Below are 18,598 nucleotides of genomic sequence, written 5' to 3' on the forward strand. Positions count from 1 at the left end.
GTCTCATTGTGTTCTGGACAGGGATGCTCTTGTGAGAAATGAATTGGGAAAATCCAAAAGAGAATTTACAGCCAACTCCATGGGAAATGTTCATCAATTAGAGTAAAGGACTTTAGTGAGCATCAGTGGGAGAGAATTTCCTAAGGCATGCTTAAATATGTCTAGACGAGAGTGACACTCATTCCTTTCATAATGCCAGAGCAGGAAATGTTAACTTGGCTTTTAAAGAAGGAATAAAAAAGAGTTGCATGCTATTTTATGCGATTCTGAAAACACAAAATACTCAACAAACAAGGTCTTGGGTCCAATAATAATTGTTTCTTCTGCTTATTGGAGTCTTCATTTGATAATGTGATCCTAAAGGAATGATTCAGAAGGGCTCCCTGCAGTCCTTATTTCATTAACTTTTCAAGAACCAGATGCAAATCATATTTCAACCTCTTTAAAAATCTATACTGGTTTGGTGCTTCTGGACAACTGACTCAGTGCCCAAAGGCATATCTATATTGTGACATCCTTAATAAATGCCTGCTCGCCCCCAGTTCTCTAACTCCTATACATTAACTTTACTAAAGAGAGCTAATTCTCTCTTCCTTCAATTTAAGTATTCAAACTAAACCCAGCATTCTGCAATCCCACCAAGGAAAGAAATCCCTCTTCCTACACAGTCCCACTGTTTACTGAAAATCCATAAAACAATATGGGAATTCTTTAAGTTATTTGTCCTTTGAGCCTTGAATGACAGTGGCTCCTGACCAGCCTCACTTAGCTGGTCTCACTGCCCAGATGACGGCAAATAGTTTGCTAAAACCCTGAGTCCCTTTTAACCCATCAGAAGAGAGAGAATAAACATCAGCAGAGGCTGCTGCAGTGCAAAGAGCACTTACGCTACCTTAAAAACTGGCAAAACGAATACAGGAATTTATATTGACTACTAAGCACCTGCAGTCCAGTTCTTCCTTTCAAATACTGGTGATTTTGTCCCATCCAGGGTCTTTGAATCACTCAAGGAACCTGATCTACCGCAATTAAATACTGTCAGGATGACTTGAAACCTATGACTCCTACACATGTCTCAGAGCCGATGAAAATAACAACCCAGGCTGTGGTTTCGTCTCTTGAAGATCCTCTCCTTCCCCATTCAGAGATCCAGGCATTCCCATTTTGCTAGAATCCAGGCAAAGGTGCATTTTACAAGCATGCCCCGGGCTGGAGTGCTGTTTATAAGCCACCCCATGCTCACTGCATTATGCATGCATCCCCCGCTGGAGGATTTGTAATGCGACCTCTGCGTACCTGCCAGGAGATGGGGGAGCTGTTGGAAGCCCAAAGCAGCTCCCTCCCTCCCCTCCCTCTGCCACACGGTGCTCACGAAGGCTCCCGCAGTGGAAGCAGAGCCAGGTGCCCCTCTCTGCCCCGAGCCGGCATCCCCGGACCCCCCTTGTCCCTCCGGTCCGAGCCTGCCAGGGGCAGCCCCTACCCCGCAGCTCCCCAGCCCCGTGCCGATTTCCATCTCCGCAGAAGGGGAAGCCCAACCCCTCCCCGAGCCAGGTGTCCTTGTTGGTTTTTTTTGGGGGAAAAAAAAAAATTACTAAAAAAACGGATCCACATTTAAACCAAAGTGAGCAGCAGCTCTTAGAACATCCCTGGGAAGCCGGACAGCCGATGCGACCTGGAACCTTCCTTCTTTTATGTGTCCCCCCCCCCCCCCGCCTCCACCGGCCGTAGCAGCCCGGTGCCCGCCGCAGCCCCCCCGCCCTGGCACCGCCTCCTCCGAGCCCCGCGCTCGCCGCCGCCCCCCCGCCCGTGCGCGTCGCCGCGCCGAGCCCCCGCCGTGCCCGGCGCTGCCGCCCCGCGGCATCCCGCAGCGCGCTCCCGGCCGGGGGGCGATGGGCGAATAGTCGGCGATAGGGCCGGGGGGGGGGGGGCGGCCGGCCCCGGTACCTCCGCGCTGCTCGAGGGGGCGGGCGGGGGGCGGCTGCGGCAAAACGGCTCCGAGCCCGACCTCGATTCGCTTGCGGGACCGCGGGCAGCGGGGGCGCAGCGGGTGAGCTGAGCCAGCTAACCGGCGGGAGGATTTGGGGTAAGTAAGAGGTTGTCCCCCTTTCCATCCCCCTCCACCCCGAGGGGACGCTGCTCATTTGGGGCCGGGGAGCGGGGCTGTGCCTCTGCAGGAGCGCGGCGGGTGCGGGATGCGCTCAGCCGCGCTGCAGCGCCAGCACTTCGCCAACTCCCGGCTGGCCGCTCCGCCCGCCTCCCCAGCGCCAAACCCGCCCGAAGTTTGCTATTTTTTGGCGTTCTCTCCTTTTCCTCCTTGTTTAAACAAGTTTGAAAATATCGCCAGCCTCAGCGGAGCGCAGCCGGCCGGCTCTGCGCACCAGCCCCCGCTGCTCGCAGCAGCCCCCGCTGGGGCAGCTCGGAGCCGCCGGGGGGGGCAGAGCCGATGTAACCCTCCCGGCCCCACCGGGACAGCCGGGGGCGACCCGGGGGGGGACCCAGGACCGGGTCCGGGGCCAGCCCAGGCGGGGAAGGGCAGCCCCGTACGCGGGGCAAGCCCGACCCCTGCAGTCGGGCGGCGGAAAGCCGCCTGGGCTCGCTGGGACTGCAGAAAAAGCCCGGCAGGGCTGGAGCCGAGCCGGCTGCCGCTCCGGGCTGCCCTCCCCGGGCTCTAGGGGCGGGAGAAGGCGTTGCAGCGGGTATTAATCTTTTTCCGCTCGTTTTGTAGCAGCCGGAGAGGAAAGCCCTCTCCCTCCGCCGCCTCCCTGCCCCGGGCATGTTGGCAGCGCCCCGCTGAGCCGTGCGGAGTTTGGGGTAACTCGCGTCTGGCCGCCCTGGAATAGAGACGCTCTCCGGACCGGATCGGTTGGGGTTTGTGGTCTATGTCTTGTTGGGAAATCTGGTGGATTTTTTACTCGCTCGTGGAGGAAGAGCCCTGTGCTGGCAGTCGGCTTCGTGCTCTTTTTTGGAGGGCGAAGGAAGGGAAGGGATCTCGCTTGAGCTGTACAGAGAGAGAGCTCGGACATGTGTTGTCAGCACATCTGGGGAATACAGGCTGCAAGTCCGAAAGGAAAATTGCTGGGATCGTTCAAACTGCGATATTGATCTTTGTTATTTTTTTTCGCCGAGGGATGCACTTGGCATGAGAATCGGAGGATGGAAATTGTTTGGGAGGTGCTTTTTCTTCTGCAAGCGAATTTCATCGTCTGCATTTCAGGTACGCAACCGGCATCGAAAGGGCGGGCATGGGGGAGAAATACCCTTCAGGGTTCCCAGGGCTTCCCTTAGGAAGGGGCAAGAGGTACGGCTACATCCAAGTCAAAACAGTAGTCAAAAAAATGCATGAACAACATACCATGTGTGGAACGTGACAGAAATCCCCAACTATAATGCCCCCCTTAATTCCGCTACCTGTTTCGTGATTATGATACGTTGGTTGCAAGAAATAACCACAGTGTGCTGGTTAAGGAGATGCTTCAAATTCCTAATGTGCTAATGGCTGTGATAATTAATCCCACCATCCAGTAATCTCAGAATTTCATAGTTCCTGAAGTTCTTAAACTCGGCTGATCTGTGGATCTTACAAGGTTTGCGGTTCATTGGCAGACTTGTCATGTTCTGCTGCCACAGTTCAGGGACCGCAAAGGGAGGAATGATACTAACGAACGTGCCTCTGCTTTTAAACGGGAGCTTTGCTGTGCCTACGCTCTTAAAATGATTTTTTTTTATTTTAATAACCCCATCCAAAGAACGCCTTGGGGGCTGGGATTCCAGCTTTAGGCTTCTCATGTTAAGCTTGAAATGCTCTCTCTCTCTCCAGTATGTAGAAATCAGGTAATTTCAGTTGTCACCAGAGCTTGTCCAATTAATGAATAGGCACGGCCGGGTGTCTAGCGTAAAGGATTGGAACAATTTATTCTGGGGGAAAACACTCCCTTCTGCTGCAAAAGCCCTGGCTGCCTTGTTAATTTGTCATGTCAGTCATGCTGGAATAATTATGTTGCGGGAGGCAGTGGAGGGGAGGTGGCCAGTTTTCTAGTTTGGGACACTCTGGGGAGCCCCATGGGGATTCAGCTGCCTGCGGCTCCTGCTGCTCCGCTTCCCTGCAGGCGGCTGCTGCCCCCGAGTTGTTGCGTAAGTCCAGAAATGGGAACGCGAGCAACAGCAGGCAGAACGCTGCAGGGGGGCAATGGGGCGTCCTGGTGGGCATCACAGACTCCCCCCTGGAGATGCCTGGGGAGAGGGAGCCCCGGAGCTCCCCTGGGACTGCGCAGACATGGGCCTGGCCCAGCACCCAGCCAGCAGCGCCTGCAGCATCTCACCCTGAGAGCGCCTGCCTGACTGCGCTCTCTGCAGCGCTGCCCGGCTGATCCACCCCTGCAACCCTTGGACCGGTGACACTGGTACTGACATTTGGGGTGGCAGCATCTACAGTAATTTGTACTGCCTGTGCCTTCCCCAAAACTTCTTGTATCCCTGAGCAAATTCTGTTGCTCTCAGCCTGTGGGGTACACGAGTCCTTCTTTTATCCTTCCAGACCGGCACCATCTGCCACCAACCACCCAGGTGACGCTGGCAGCACCCCAAGCTGACCTTCCACTTGTGCCCACTGGTACCATCAGAATAATTCTCTTTCTCGCTCTTTAGAACCGCAAAACCTGCTGCCTCTTGTCATTTAAATCTCACACTTATCTATTTAGCTCAGCATGATATGCCACCTGTACAGTTCCCTTCAAATTAGGCACTTCTGTAAGTACCACAGTGAGAATTGAAAAACAAACTCTCATCCCTTTTTTGGCTATTCTGACAGTAATATCTCAAGACAGAAAAAAGCTGTCCCATTCTGTGCAGGTCCTTATGCCACACATTTAGCTGCCAGGGTTTCCTAACCTTCCCCCCTCCTTTTCTCACCTTCAGACATGGGAACCCAGGCATCTGAAACCAGTAGTGGGATCAGTCCTGCAGGGGCTCTCTGCACTCTCCGTCTCCCTCTAGCATTAAAAACAGCCTATTTTCTTTTTCTCTTTTTTTTTTTTCTCTTTTTCTCTTTTTTTTTTTTTTTTTTTTTTGAGTAATACATTGAATAAGTGAATGATGGGATGTTTTTGCTTCATGGTTAAAGCTGTGGTTTCAGATAATTTGTTTTAACCACACACAGGATGAATGCATGCATTTAGCCTTTCTTTTTTTCTTCTTAGGGATTTTTATTTTTTTCAGGAATCCTTCGTCATCTTGGTGAAAAGGATTAAGATTTGTAGATATCTGACTGGCACTAATACTTTGTATCTGTCATCCTTTTTACACTACGTTTTGTAGCGTATTATATAGCTGGGATGTCTGGATAACAGTCTAAGTAAGAGAAAGTGTAATGAAGCCTCTCAAGGTTTGCTGCAGCTTAACACACGTTTTCAGAAACTATGTATTTTTAGCACTTCAGCACTGGTCCTTCATTCAACATGTTTCTTAAAAAAGACACTATTTGAGCACATTGCTACAAATTACAGGAATGTGAATTAAGGAACGTGGTAGCATTTTTCTTTTCTTAGTGAGTTAATTGTTTCAGCAATGAAGACTGTTCTGTGCGTGGATCTTTCCTGAACATTAGCAAAGACTGAATTCAGTGTGTATCTAAACCTGTGGTGGCCTTCCTACTAATTTCAGTGGATATTTGGATTAGGGCCTTTTAAAGGCTGCTGTTCAAAGGGATGGTGTTAGTCACTGAACAAAATTGACTATTAAGTTAGCTTATGAGTAATTTATCATTATTAGTAAACTTATTTATTAAAGATAGGTTTGATGTAATGTCACACTGTCTTTTGGTATGTATTTACGTGACATTTAAGTATAAATTGTGCTGAATGTAGTACTTACGCTGTTTCTTCATTAGATTAAATAATGAAGATATAGCACAATTGGCTTTTTGGTGTCTTGTGTGAATTTTTCTAAGACTGTAAGTTTTGGTGGTATCTTCAGAGTACTTAGAATATGGAAAGCAATTTAATCTATTAAAAAGAGGTATATATGTTTTCAAAATATTTGATACCTAACATATTATTTATTGGTCAGTTACCTGTGTGTAAGTTAGATTGCTTGGTTTGGAAGAAATGGTATTGATATCTACAAATATATATATATATTTTTAATTACTACCATGTATGTTTGGGAAATGATGTATCAGTGAACTTTGTAAATAGAATATTTTTGTTCTCTTGACACACTGAATTAAGGCTTTTGCTACTTGAAATTGTTTGTTTGAAAGGATAGTCTAGTTCCTTTGTACAGATGCAAACAAGAAATAAGAATAAATTGAAGGACCAAGAAAACAATTTCTGTCCTTTAGAAAGAAATGAAAGCCCTCTCTTTCCTTCTATGTCATGATGCGTATTTATTCCTTTGAGTTGTAGTCTCTGAGGAAAACTAGTCATGATTTGTATTATGATTTTCGAGGGTTTGTTCCTTTTTATGATAGCACAGCATAAAAAGAACACAGGGTATTTGAAGTGAAGATGTCCTGTAGACAGAATGCTGAAAAAAGACCCTCTGGTTGTTGTTCCTTTGAAGATGCAGATAATCATATCATGGGGACTATACTGTTTGTATAGAAAAAGAATTGTAGTTGTTGGCATGATGACCAAGATATCCTTCCTGGATGAGAATACTACCTCAGATTAATTATCATCAGTGTTCTCAGCTGTAAGTGAGATGTTTTTGATCCCTTAATGGCTGCCACGTTTGCTTGCATAGTCATTTGTATAAACAATTAACATTTTTTGTGATTCTACATATTAAAAAACAATTTCATGATAAAAATCAGAATGCTGTTTTCAAACCCTTGCAGGGTACTTCATTTAAATAAGGAAGTACTACTGTAGTAGGCATTGATTAAGAAGATATCTATGTACATTTTCTGTTAATCCATCAACAAAATGATTTACAGAACCTGTATGTTCAACATCCTTGTGGCTTCCTATGAATTGATATATTACCTTTTACTGTTTTGGCTTGCGGGAACTAATATGGATGAAATTCATGCAAGCCCTACAGCTCTCATTATTTGAAAGCATTTTCATCCTTTGCTGTCATCCTAAGTCAGGTAGGGGCACATCCCTTCTATGATGTAACTGCTTCAGCCTGTTTGGCAGCACACACAGGAGTCATAAATCACATCTCATGAACAACTATGATGGTATTAAAAAACTTCTGGGTATCAAGGAATCTCCTGTGTATTGAGCATCTCCTGGCATTGAGGTCTATGAGTGTTCTTGGAGCACAATTGCACTTCATTTTCCATCTTGCTGCTTCTTCAGTCTCTGAGCTCTTATTACCTGGCATAACACAGAGATGTCCTATAGGATCTCTAAATTATGCCAGGGCTTGAATTAGCTATTGAATGATGATGTGTAAGGTCTGATAACTCTTCTTCTCCTGCCCTTATACAACTGGAGGTAATTCAAGGCAGCATGTGTGCTTGTAGAAGAGAATACTAAGGCTCTCATGTCCATTAGTTGCTAATGCTGAATGCTTCATTGTTATGTTTGGACAAAAACGTTGAAACCACGTTAATTATTCTTAAATAATGTCACAGAAATAGCATTTTCTGGCACTTTTGTTAAGAAATGCGATATCCAAGGGGAAGGAATTATTCATAGCACATATATATGCGAGAGGAAAGCAATCACTAGGCGCACAGGCATGTGGAATATGCAGCCTGGTGCATCTGGTGACTAAGAGCTTCTGGCACCCAATCCACTATAGTATTCTTTTCTGCTTTATCCTATCTCCACAGCTTCATGTGTGTGGGCAAACCTTCATGCCTGCATGGGGTTTGTTGATGTTACTGAAAATCCACGTGGACTCAATCCTCCTGCTCACATTCAAACACAGGATGGAGGCCATATGTTGTATCCAAAGACTCTCAGTTTCTTATCATTTGAATGCTTTCTCACTTCAGAGATGTTGCCGCCTTTTCAAAAGGTGTGAAGATGTTTCTGCTTTAAAATTCTATGGAAATAGCCTTGTAGTCTCCTATAAATGTCTGCTTTACTTTTTTGTGTGTGTGTGCGTGTGTCCTATGTTTTTCATCATTCTATTTTTGTTGTTAGTTTTACAGCTAGAGCGTGACCAGATAGGCGCTAAAGTGTCAAAACAACGCCAATATTTTTAGCCTATGTAAAGGTAGTAGAAGGGAACATTTATGAATAGTTTTGCACATATTATGCTGAGCTATTTTCCATCCAATAAACTGAAGGGAAGAAACTGGTTATCACTGCTATTGTTTTCCAAATCTCAGTGATGAATATATCCAGCTTTCAAAGGGACCTCTTATCCTTATTGTGTTGCCTCATTGGTAATCCAATTGAACTAGATACTAAGCCTCCAAAACAAAATTATTTAAAACAGGAATAAAACCCCAACTCAAATAAGCACTCTCACTTTAAAGGTATTCTTTAAGTCTTTTTAGATACAGCTGATGTTAGAGAGAAATTTTGCCCTTGAAAATGTTTCCGTTTTAAAGTCTGTTACAGCTAGACTTTGAATTCAGCAAGGACTGAAAGGGCTTGCCATCTGCATTATGAATATTCCTTGTATAACAATGAACAAGGAATTCTGCCTACTATAAAAGGCTGTTTTTCTGATTTGTTGCTATTGGTCAAAGCATTGCTTTCCCACTTGGCTGATAGGCTGTCATTTAGATGAGGAGTGAACTGCTGTTTTCACCGTTACCAATTGTTTATTGCTAAACTTAACATGGCAAAGAATGAAGTGGAAGATTGGTCCATCTGGTCTGTTAATAGAAGACTATATAAGCTTGTTTTATCATCATCTTATTACCAGCTCAAGCATTAGACAAAACTAGATGACAGTTATGGACAACATTGACATATTGTGATAAGTGTTATTTTGATCCTATCTTCCTTTCATCTTAACTATGCATCATGTTGGGAGGAACAGAAAATAGGCATCAAAGTTTTTAATGACTTGTTTAGAGGCAACATTGTTTAGTATGACTGTATTTCCATTGTAATCATAGAATGGCTCGAGTTGGAAGGGACCTAAAAGATCATCGTAGTTCCAACCCCCAATGCCAACAGACGATGCAGAAGGGCCTGTCCATACAGTGGAGAAGAAATGGAACAAAATTCCATTGTGATAGATAAATTGAAACAGTAATGCTAAATAATTAGGGAATACATTCTTTAAAAAAGGGTAATAGGATAATTTATAGCCCAAACTATTTACATTTGAATTCAAAGTAGAATGTTTTATTGCTGATTTAACCATTGATTGTTAAAAAGCTATCAAGGGTCTTCCACTGAAATTCCACTGGGTCTTGAAGATATAATAGGAAGTTATTGTTGTCATAAAAAATAGATGACTGAAACTTTTTAGACCTATGTTCTGTGCATAGTAACCTTTCTGGTGATACAGGCAAGTACTGGCTGTGTCATAGGCAGTGTTATTTATCAATATGGGAAAGGTTTTCATGCAGTACTTAGCAGTTGACAGTTGAGGTAAGAAGGCATAAGGAAACCTATATTTATACCCACTTTAAAAGACCTTGTAACTCTGAAAATGTTATACGTGGCTTTAGTGTTAATGAGATTTGGGCCTTACAACTTTCAAAAACTTGATGCTTGACAATGAGAAAAGCTTTAAATGGCAGATCTCTGTGCTACTGTTGAGAACAATGGGGTGCCATGTACAGTTCTATCCAGGGCTACAGCCCTAAAATATTTTCTTTTTTCTTTTATTCATCTTGAAAAATAATTGGTGATTAGTTCACAAAGACACAGGGTAATGAAAGCAATAGGCAGAACTAAACAAAAGATGCTTTCACTGTTTGGTGTATTTTTCCATACAAAAGTATTTGTGGTTTAGATTTGTGGATCTGTATTTCTGTAGTTAAAATAATATTAAATTTAAATGTCCCACAGTGTCATCTTTTGTAATATTACTAGAAAAATATCACAGCAGCTATAGTTCACAAAAAAAAAAAAAATTAGAATGTACTTTTTAACAAGATATGTTATATATAAGATATAATATATGATATATATATATATATATATATATAAGATTTAATGTTATCTGTTCATTCTGACATTCTTTCTTCCTTTCTGTATCAAGTGCTTAACTTGATCAAGCTCAGAATACCCTATGTTTGTCATCTGGCTTTTAAGTATGGAGTTGTGCACTGTCTCGTCCAAAGTGGCTTTTAAGCACATGCAGGCAGGAGGAAGCTAAGCTCTAAATGTGTTGACATCTCTAGCTTTTGGAAGTAATGTTTGAGTAGATGGATTTAGAGGGAAAATGTGGGGTTTTTTTGCAAAATCATCTTGTCAGTTTTGTGGGTTGCTTCCAATTTAAGTTCTTTCCTACTGTTAACTACTATAATGCCCTGTTCTGCTTCAAGAATAGTCCTCAGAATGGAGTTTTTCTGTTCTGCCACTGGTAGAAAGACTAGCATAGCAGGACTCCTACATAATTTGCCTTTTTAATGCTACAAGATAATGAGCAATACTGAGAGGCCTTTTGGTGCGCCTGAGTGTGGAAAACTGCATCGTTTGAAGTGACGTTGGAATGACCATGCCTTCCAGCAAACTGCCTGATGGCTCTTCTGGCAGTTGGGTAACTGAAGGAGTGGGAAGGATTGCTACTGCCACAGCTAAATTTTATTTTGCCAAGTGACATACTTGAGCTGCTAGAAGGAGCGTTAATTTGCATTTGCCACTGTGGCAGAAAAAAAGAAACTGATTCTAATTTTCTCTTTAGGAGAAAGGTGGTACTGACGATTGGTGCATGCTGGCAGTAAATCATAGTAATACTTCAATATGCAGTCCTCTGAAAATGAAATTTCATGGAGAATGAGCTATTTGTTCATACATGGGTGGAAAGCCATAGCATTTGCAGGTATGTAATATCCCATAGGGGAAGCTGCAGTTAGTTATGGAAAGGAAGGGCAACTGTTGCTTGAAAGAAAAGGTGTTTGATGCTTGGGAGGGTGTGAACAGCCACTGCCAGCAGATTTGTCTGAATGGAATTGTGCAGTCTGGATTTTTCCAAGAATGAAAGTAATGGTTGGAAGATACTGGGCTGTACTTCAATAAAAAAGAAAAAACAATGGTGTGGTTCATCAGTAAACCTTAGAATAATTTGCAGATAGTAAGTAGTGTTGGTCACACTTCCACAAAGGAGAATCTGAAGTAAAATGTTGTGTGACAAGTCACCCAACAGCAATATAAATATTTAATTACAATTCATTTTCACTCTCACTTCCACTTTGAAGCACTAGAATTACTCTTAAACCATGTTTCTGGTCAGGGTCTGACACTGAATCACCTCAGTGAAATGAGGGAGCCCGTGGGTGCCGGAGCCAGGAGGGAAGGTGCTGACAGGCCCTGGGGGGCAAGCCCATGGGCTCTGCAGGCTCACCCCAACACCCCCAGGATCTGCCTGTCCCTTCCACATCACTTCTAATCCTACACAGCCGTGTAGCCTTGGCTCAGACTGCTGTGGCAAGAGAAGCCACGTCTCTGGGTGCCTCTGTGGCTCAAAACTGCCTTTAACCTCAGCCCTCCGCCTGCCCCTCAGCCATGCGCGCCCTGCTGCTCCTCACCTCACCTCGCCTCGCTGACTGGATTAATCGGCTTGACAGCAGACCTTCTTTGGGGAACACGTCTCCTCTCCTTGCCACAGTTGAGCCCGGTGATGGCAGGAGGGTGGCTGCCCTGCGTGGCTCTCCCTGGACCTCCTGTTCACCTCAGGGACAGTGCCCCACAGGCCGGTGACTGCCCCCTGTGGCACTTCCTGTGCTTGCAAATGCCTTCTGGAAACTTCTGGAAACAGTGTCTCTGAGGTACATAACTAAGTAAGCTGCCTCTCAATTTCTGACTAGAAGGGGGACGGCTGCAGCTGGATGATGAAAACCAGGCAAATCTGCCCCCGAGAAACATAAAATAACCACTTCTAAACTTCTAAAACTTCAAGGTCTATGGTAGTTTCTATGACGGGCTTGTGGTAGTTTCTGCTCCTTTGCCTCATGCAGTTTGCTTCAGCAAGATTTATTATAGAATCATAGAATATCCCAAGTTGGAAGGGACCCATAAGGATGACTGAGTCCAATTCCTGGCTCCACATAGGTCTACCCAAAAATTCAGACCATAATTATCCTTGGTGTTTAAACTTGCGTGGCTTCATGGCATGGAGCCTGGTGTGTTCTCTCAGGGTCTGGATCCCTCCTCCTCTCTCTGCCTGTCCATTAGAAGGTATTTTTTTTCTTAATACTAGCAGTGAAGATACGAGGAAGTACATTTATGGTGTATTTAAGAATCACATCAATTAGAGTTTCACTTAAATTGGTTTGCATGCTTTCCAGGAATTAGTGTATTACTAGGGTAAAATTCAGTACTGTATTACAAGGTTCTTCCATAAACGTGTTATTTAAATTCTGCTTAAATTTTTAACATTCATTCAGTTGGCCGCTTTTAAGTTTTTATTGTGACTAGGAGTAACGAATGGGTTCCTCAAAGTGCAGCACCTACGTGCATGCCTCATGTTTCACATCTGCCTTGTGCTGGCATAAGCAACAACCGAAGTTTGAGGGCACCACAGATTCTGGCCCCCATTTTCTTTGGAGTTCATGGTATCGGCAGACCAAACAATTCCTTTACTTACTGCTCTATAGCTATTGGATATGCCGTGCATATATATATGTGAATTTATTTTGTGGCCTCATCCCAGGGCATTTTGCTCATGATGTCTTAACTCCTGCTTTTTATTTTCCAATATATTCGCCTGGCTTCACCATTTATTTTTTATTTTTTTGGTTAATATTCATATTTATAAGTGGTATCTTATTGTTGTAGTAAGTTTTCATGCCTGCTGGAAAGCAAAGTAATCTACAAGGACTCCAGTCTTCTCTCATTTGCCCAGATGATCCTGAGGCAGTTAGTAATTGCAAGTGGGATTTAAAATTACCTGCAGATGCATAATTTTTATCCTCAGTAAAGCCCTTGGCTCTCTCCAAGGTGTTAACAATTCATCTTTGCCAGTCTGTAATTGTGTCTTTGCTCTAGAGTCACAGGTATTTAGCTCACTGTGGAACAGGATGCAATATAGAGTAATAAATAATATGATTTACCTTTATTAGGTAACATTAGTATGTTTTCATACTTGTCAGCTAAAAACTTATTCATCCTTTTTAGATATTATCGTTATACATTAATGCATAGATTCAGCAAAATGCAAAGCGTAAAAGACATGCTTAATTGTTTTGCTGCATCTGAGTCTTAATATGCAATTGTGTAAAATAACTTAGAATAAGGATGTGCTTAAGTGCTTTGCTGAATCACGGTCTAGCAGTGGTATCATAAACAAGTAATGCAAAATCTTTGAAAATGCCCAGCTAAAATGAGCAGAAAATTTCATAATCACTGATTAAGTTAAGCAGTTGTATAGAAAATAGTTTTGATCTAGGTAAAATTGTATTAGTTCTTTGCATGGTGAAGTCAAGATGTGGACTTTTCTAGTATGACAAACATAGCAAGAGAGAGTACAATCAGAATAAAAATTATTTACATTGTAATTAGTTATCTTTCTCTATATGGATGCCCTGAATGAAACAGATGCCATTTTTCACAACAGTAAATAGATTACCCCTAGACTGTGGTAAACAAAAACAAAAATAGCAAGAGATGTGTGACTGTACACAATCATTTTAATGTGTGACTTTCTGTTCCACTTTTTTTCCAGTACAAATTTTTAATTTATTTTGATCAAACCTCAAGTACTGACATAAAGAGGACATCCTGTGTAGAGAGACCTGGGCTCTGGTGCTGTCTGTGTGCCTGCTGGAGGGATGGCCGCACCACTGGGTTGTGTGGTGAGGGAAGACCCGCAATACTGGGTGCTGAACAGTGGTGCCTGGGTAAACCTCATGCCAAGTTTGTGCAAGCACCTGGGATGGTCTAAATTGCAAAAGCAGAGTTTAGTCAAGCTGAAACAGGGAACTTCTCATGGGGAATATGTAAAAAAAATTGTGGTTCATTCTACCCCTCTGTGTGTTACCAAAATAAACCAATCATTGCCTCTCTACTACTGAGGGAAGGTGGTAGCATAGTCAGTGTGTATAAATTGAAAAGTTCTTCATGTTTTAAATAAGGTCAGGCTTCATCTGTGGTGTTAAGAATAAATTTATACTGTGGTAAGAAAGTTTACCTAAGTATTGCACTATTTATTAAAATGGATAGATAAAGCTCTGTAATACATTTACATCATACTTAAGTATTTGGGCCATGACTACCAAAGGGCATGGAACCTGCAAACTTTGGTTTTAGTTGGTGCTACACAAACACTTAACTCTCATAACTTGTGCTCCTACCTCTCCCATTTTAACTTCCTTACTCTTTGTAACTGGGACTTTCTATGTCTTCATGTTTTTAAATACTTCCTTACTTCACAGTAATAAAAGAGCGTATCTGACAAGATAGTCATCATCTTCCTTTTAATGCTCCTGAAAAAGAACTTGTGACTCAGATTTCAGAACGCAGCACATAACAGTGAAATATAAATCGTTTCTGAAAGGTCTCTCTTTCAATGGCTACTTTACTGATATCCTGGTAATTGCTCTAGAAGGCCAAAAGATGAAGTTGTGTCTTGATCACATAATATCGCATTGCTGGACATCTAAAAATCGATTCTAGTCACTAAATAACCCAGAACCTAAAATCTTGGAAATAGAGCATTCTTAGGTATAATAACAGAGGACATAGCGTAATACTAGTTCAGTTAAAAAAACTCTGTTCAAATGGTTTTGGATGTTACTTTCACTCATATTATATAAACGGTACAGAAATAATCTCCTGGCATTTGCTTGGAATGACAGTTGTCAATACCTACACATTGATTAAAAGTCTTATGTAGAAACAAAAAATTATTTGTTTTACACAAATGTGTTTTGGATATTCTGCTGGGGGGGGGGGGTACAAACTTTGCTAACATAGACTGAAATAAGGTCTAAAACAGAAGCTTCAGATCAGCTCCTAGATCACAGAGGTAGTATGCAATGGAATTACTCTGCCAAAAATGTTGGCATTGAGTTTAGTTAAGTATTAAGCAGAGGTATCGTGGTAAAAAGTCCCATTAAAAACACCCTGTGACCTCTGCTGCGGGATTCAGGTATGTGAGAGAACCATGCTTAGAAGCTTTGCTAGTCATGTGGTCAGAATGATTTTCAATCACTTTGGTCATTGCTGGATTAAAATTGAGGCTGCGGAGATTAATGGTCTGTTGTTACTAATCCACTAAACCTCTGTTCCTAGATCTTTTAAATTGACTGAACCTATAGATTGTTAGGTTACTGAGATATGGTTTGTAATGTTTTTAACTGTCTTTCTTGATGTTTGATGTTAGTAGTATCCCATTATTTATTGCTCTTTGAGACGCTGATCTGGACTCTTCCTGAATGGAAGTGAATTTATACATTTTTATTTCTATTACTCTATAGAACAGTAAAAGTTTATATCATTTTAAATGAATGTGGACAAATAAATTTTTACTTTGTTTAGAGATGAGTTGTTATTAGTAGAAGCTCAAGTAAGAACAACATAAATTAGGTCTTGCTTTCACTTCCTTGGTACAAGGTAGTGCTTCCTTGGTACAAGGTCACTGCTCCTAACTGTCCAAATATCCACTACCTCTCTTCACTCTGTCTGCCACTAACAGTGCTGGTGGATTTCACCACCCTCTGGTGGAAATCCACCTTCAGGTGGATTTCATTGGCATTTGAAGATGTAGCAAAATGCAAAATTACTGTTAGAGCTTTGGGGAAATTATGTTTTCTAAAACAATGTAGGATTTGGATTAGTAGGGCTCAGGGCTGTACCCAGAGTTCTAGCCTGGCTAGGCTTAATTTCAGTACTTATTTCTGTGCAAGTGTAAGAAGTTTTCTTCAGGTGAAAAACAATGTATAAAAAAATAAGAGGAAAGCAATGAGGAAATGGTTCATCCATGTAGAGAGATATGTGGAAATTTTGGGCACTACAGTGTAGTGGTTCGGGCTTCAGCAGGGATCTATGAAGAAGAAGCATGAAGAGAGCTTTATCAGGTCTTCATCAGTACAATATGGAGGGGACTGGAGTTAGGGGAGAGGGAACAGCATGCAGAAGAAATCAAATTGATAGTGGCTGGGAGAGTTCTGGGGACATATAATTTGAATGGATGGTTTGATATTAGAGAAGCAGAGTGATGGAGGCCCTTATTATGTGTTTTGGGCCCTATTTACCACATCTGTGCTTAAAGTTGCAAATTGGAATTGTTTTGGCTTTCAAGTGTTTGCAATTTTCTGAAACACTCCATTCTAAAAGTGTAATTATAAAAAAAAAAAAGAGTTTGATTTTGTTATAGAAGAATGTAAAATACATTCTTTTAAATATGATTTCCTTTGATGAAAGGAGTTGAGTACCTGGTGTCTGCCAGATTGGTGTAGATGCAATTTCTGCATGACATACAGAAGATGAAATGGGTTTTGATTGAATAAATAATGACAACAGTCTAGCTTTAAACAACTAGGTTTTGGTGTTTGTTTAAAACACAACGTAACTAACTCTTTAACAGGAAGCATGCTTAAATTATCATCTAATTATGTCTTGCTTTGAATGGGGTTTTGATTCCTATCATTATATGCTGAAAACAGGCAGAAATATTTTGCTTTTGTGTTCACTGCAGGAGATTTGGAAAAGTCGTAGGAAAGTATGCTTTTGCATTTTAACTGCAATTGCATTATTCTGCTTGGGAAAAGGGAGTATAAATTAATTACCCATTAAACTCACTGAAAACGAATGCATTTCTGATTTAAAGGGTCACTATGTCATAGAATTTTATGATTATTAACTTACTACAAATATATTCTACATGTTTATACTAACATAAAGTAAGGTAACATGGCTTTAACTTTATAATTAACTTAAAACTCTGTTAGGGAATTCTAGTAATTAAACTAAACCTTTTATTTCATGTGACCATCTCTGTTTCTGAACCCTGGTGATTTGGCTTATCCTTTTGCCTTCTGGTTATCACAGTAGTAGCATGTCTTGATTAAGGACTGCAAAGAGCTTTTACATCTGCTCTTGTCACAAAGCTATGTAGGATAAACTAGGCCAAAGAAAACTCATCATGCAAACTACAGACCTACAGTTATTTCTCTCCCTCCAGATTAAATAGTGTATTCAAATAAAACTGGGGCTGTGGAAGTAAACTTGAAGTGTTTAAATGTTTTTTTGGCAATTTCTCAAAACTCACTTGAAAAAGAGAAAAATATTAACATAAGACTGAAATGTACATGTATGGCTGTATGAAAGACGCGAGATCCCTTAAGAAGTTATTGTCTTGACAGCCATTAGGAAGTACAGTCCTTATCCTCCAGGAAATGAGAGTTCATCATCAAAATGAAAACAAGAGTTACACCTACTGAGGTGAGTAGACCAATGAGAACAGATAATGTGAAAATGAAAAGTGTCCTCTTTCTTACTTAAAACAGAAATACACAATGCTATATAAATACAAGGGCTCATATGATATTCTATAGAAGACTAATTTGTGAGAACTAGGCACTAATTAAGCTCCCAACATACAGGATCTGAGTAATGTTTGCAGCTCCACAGACAGGCTTTGAAGCTTAACCACACGTTGCAAGGGTGTAAGACCTGGCTCTAAATTACAGCCCCATGGTAGGATCTTTAGCCAGCAGTTTGGCCAGCCACTGATTAGTTCTTCCCACCTGATCAGGTTCACGTTGCAGACAAATGAGGCACCTGTTGACTGGAGCAACACCAAGTAGTTTCTCTGTATCCCTCTGTTTGTGACTGTCTACCGAATGGCTTCAGGATTAAGTTGAGTAGCCCTATCTAATAGCTGAAAATGTATTGTGCTGTCAGACTTATCTTTCTCTGTTTAGACACTTTAGGGACCAGGGGCTTGACTGTCCAGTGTCTAGCATCCAAAGCAGCTATAACCCCAGTGAGTAAGTGAGAAATACTACTCTATTAGAATTACAGCAGTTTTTACCCTCTAGGCTTGAGTGTAAAATAACAAGCAAACAGATCCTGTGTTTATGTAAATCAGTGCAACTCTAAAGATCTTTTCTGTTTTGTAAGAGAAAGGAGCTAACTCAAAGCATGTGTGCTGCAGGATCAAGCCCTGGGATGCATCAGTGTGGTGAGTTAGGCTTTGAATTGGAAGTAATACGGCCACTAGCTCTGCTAACTGAAATGTTTATGCCATGGTTCTAATCCAGATTTAAGACTGACTTAAATATTCTAACAGTTACCAAATAAACATGTAGTTTGCTCATTTTGGGGGATTTGTTTTTACAGCAGTCATACAAAGAGAACCCTGTTATGGATGGTCCATTTTTTAAAGCTTCTGCCATCTCTTGCACTCTTGGTATTGCTGTTTTTTTCTCAGTTGCTCTTAAAGGCAATATTAACAGATGGTATGCATTGCTCATTAAATCTGCATCTACACCTCTCCAAGGACTGCAAAGATGTTGGGAAACAGACCATGTTACTGCAGTAAGTGCTTAGAAGCCTGGAACTTACTGTGC

At 41.9% G+C, this 18,598-nt stretch overlaps 1 protein-coding gene across 2 annotated transcripts in view; it reads left to right on the forward strand.

Moving 5' to 3' along the window:
* The first annotated feature begins 1,994 nt into the window (after positions 1 to 1,994).
* CA10 (carbonic anhydrase 10) overlaps positions 1,995 to 18,598 on the forward strand; it is a 199,612-nt gene continuing 183,008 nt past the window's right edge. Inside the window, exons 1-3 of one of the 2 annotated variants that reach the window (XM_032199757.1) lie at positions 1,995 to 2,083; positions 2,726 to 2,868; positions 3,127 to 3,214. In XM_032199757.1, the coding sequence (XP_032055648.1) occupies positions 3,154 to 3,214 (61 nt within the window). In that variant the 5' untranslated portion in view covers positions 1,995 to 2,083; positions 2,726 to 2,868; positions 3,127 to 3,153. The remainder of the gene's footprint in view (positions 2,084 to 2,725; positions 2,869 to 3,126; positions 3,215 to 18,598) is intronic. The other variant, XM_032199756.1, reaches the window with a different exon arrangement.

The sequence above is a fragment of the Aythya fuligula genome, chromosome 18 (genome assembly GCF_009819795.1).
Source record: "Aythya fuligula isolate bAytFul2 chromosome 18, bAytFul2.pri, whole genome shotgun sequence".
Classification (NCBI taxonomy): domain Eukaryota; kingdom Metazoa; phylum Chordata; class Aves; order Anseriformes; family Anatidae; genus Aythya; species Aythya fuligula.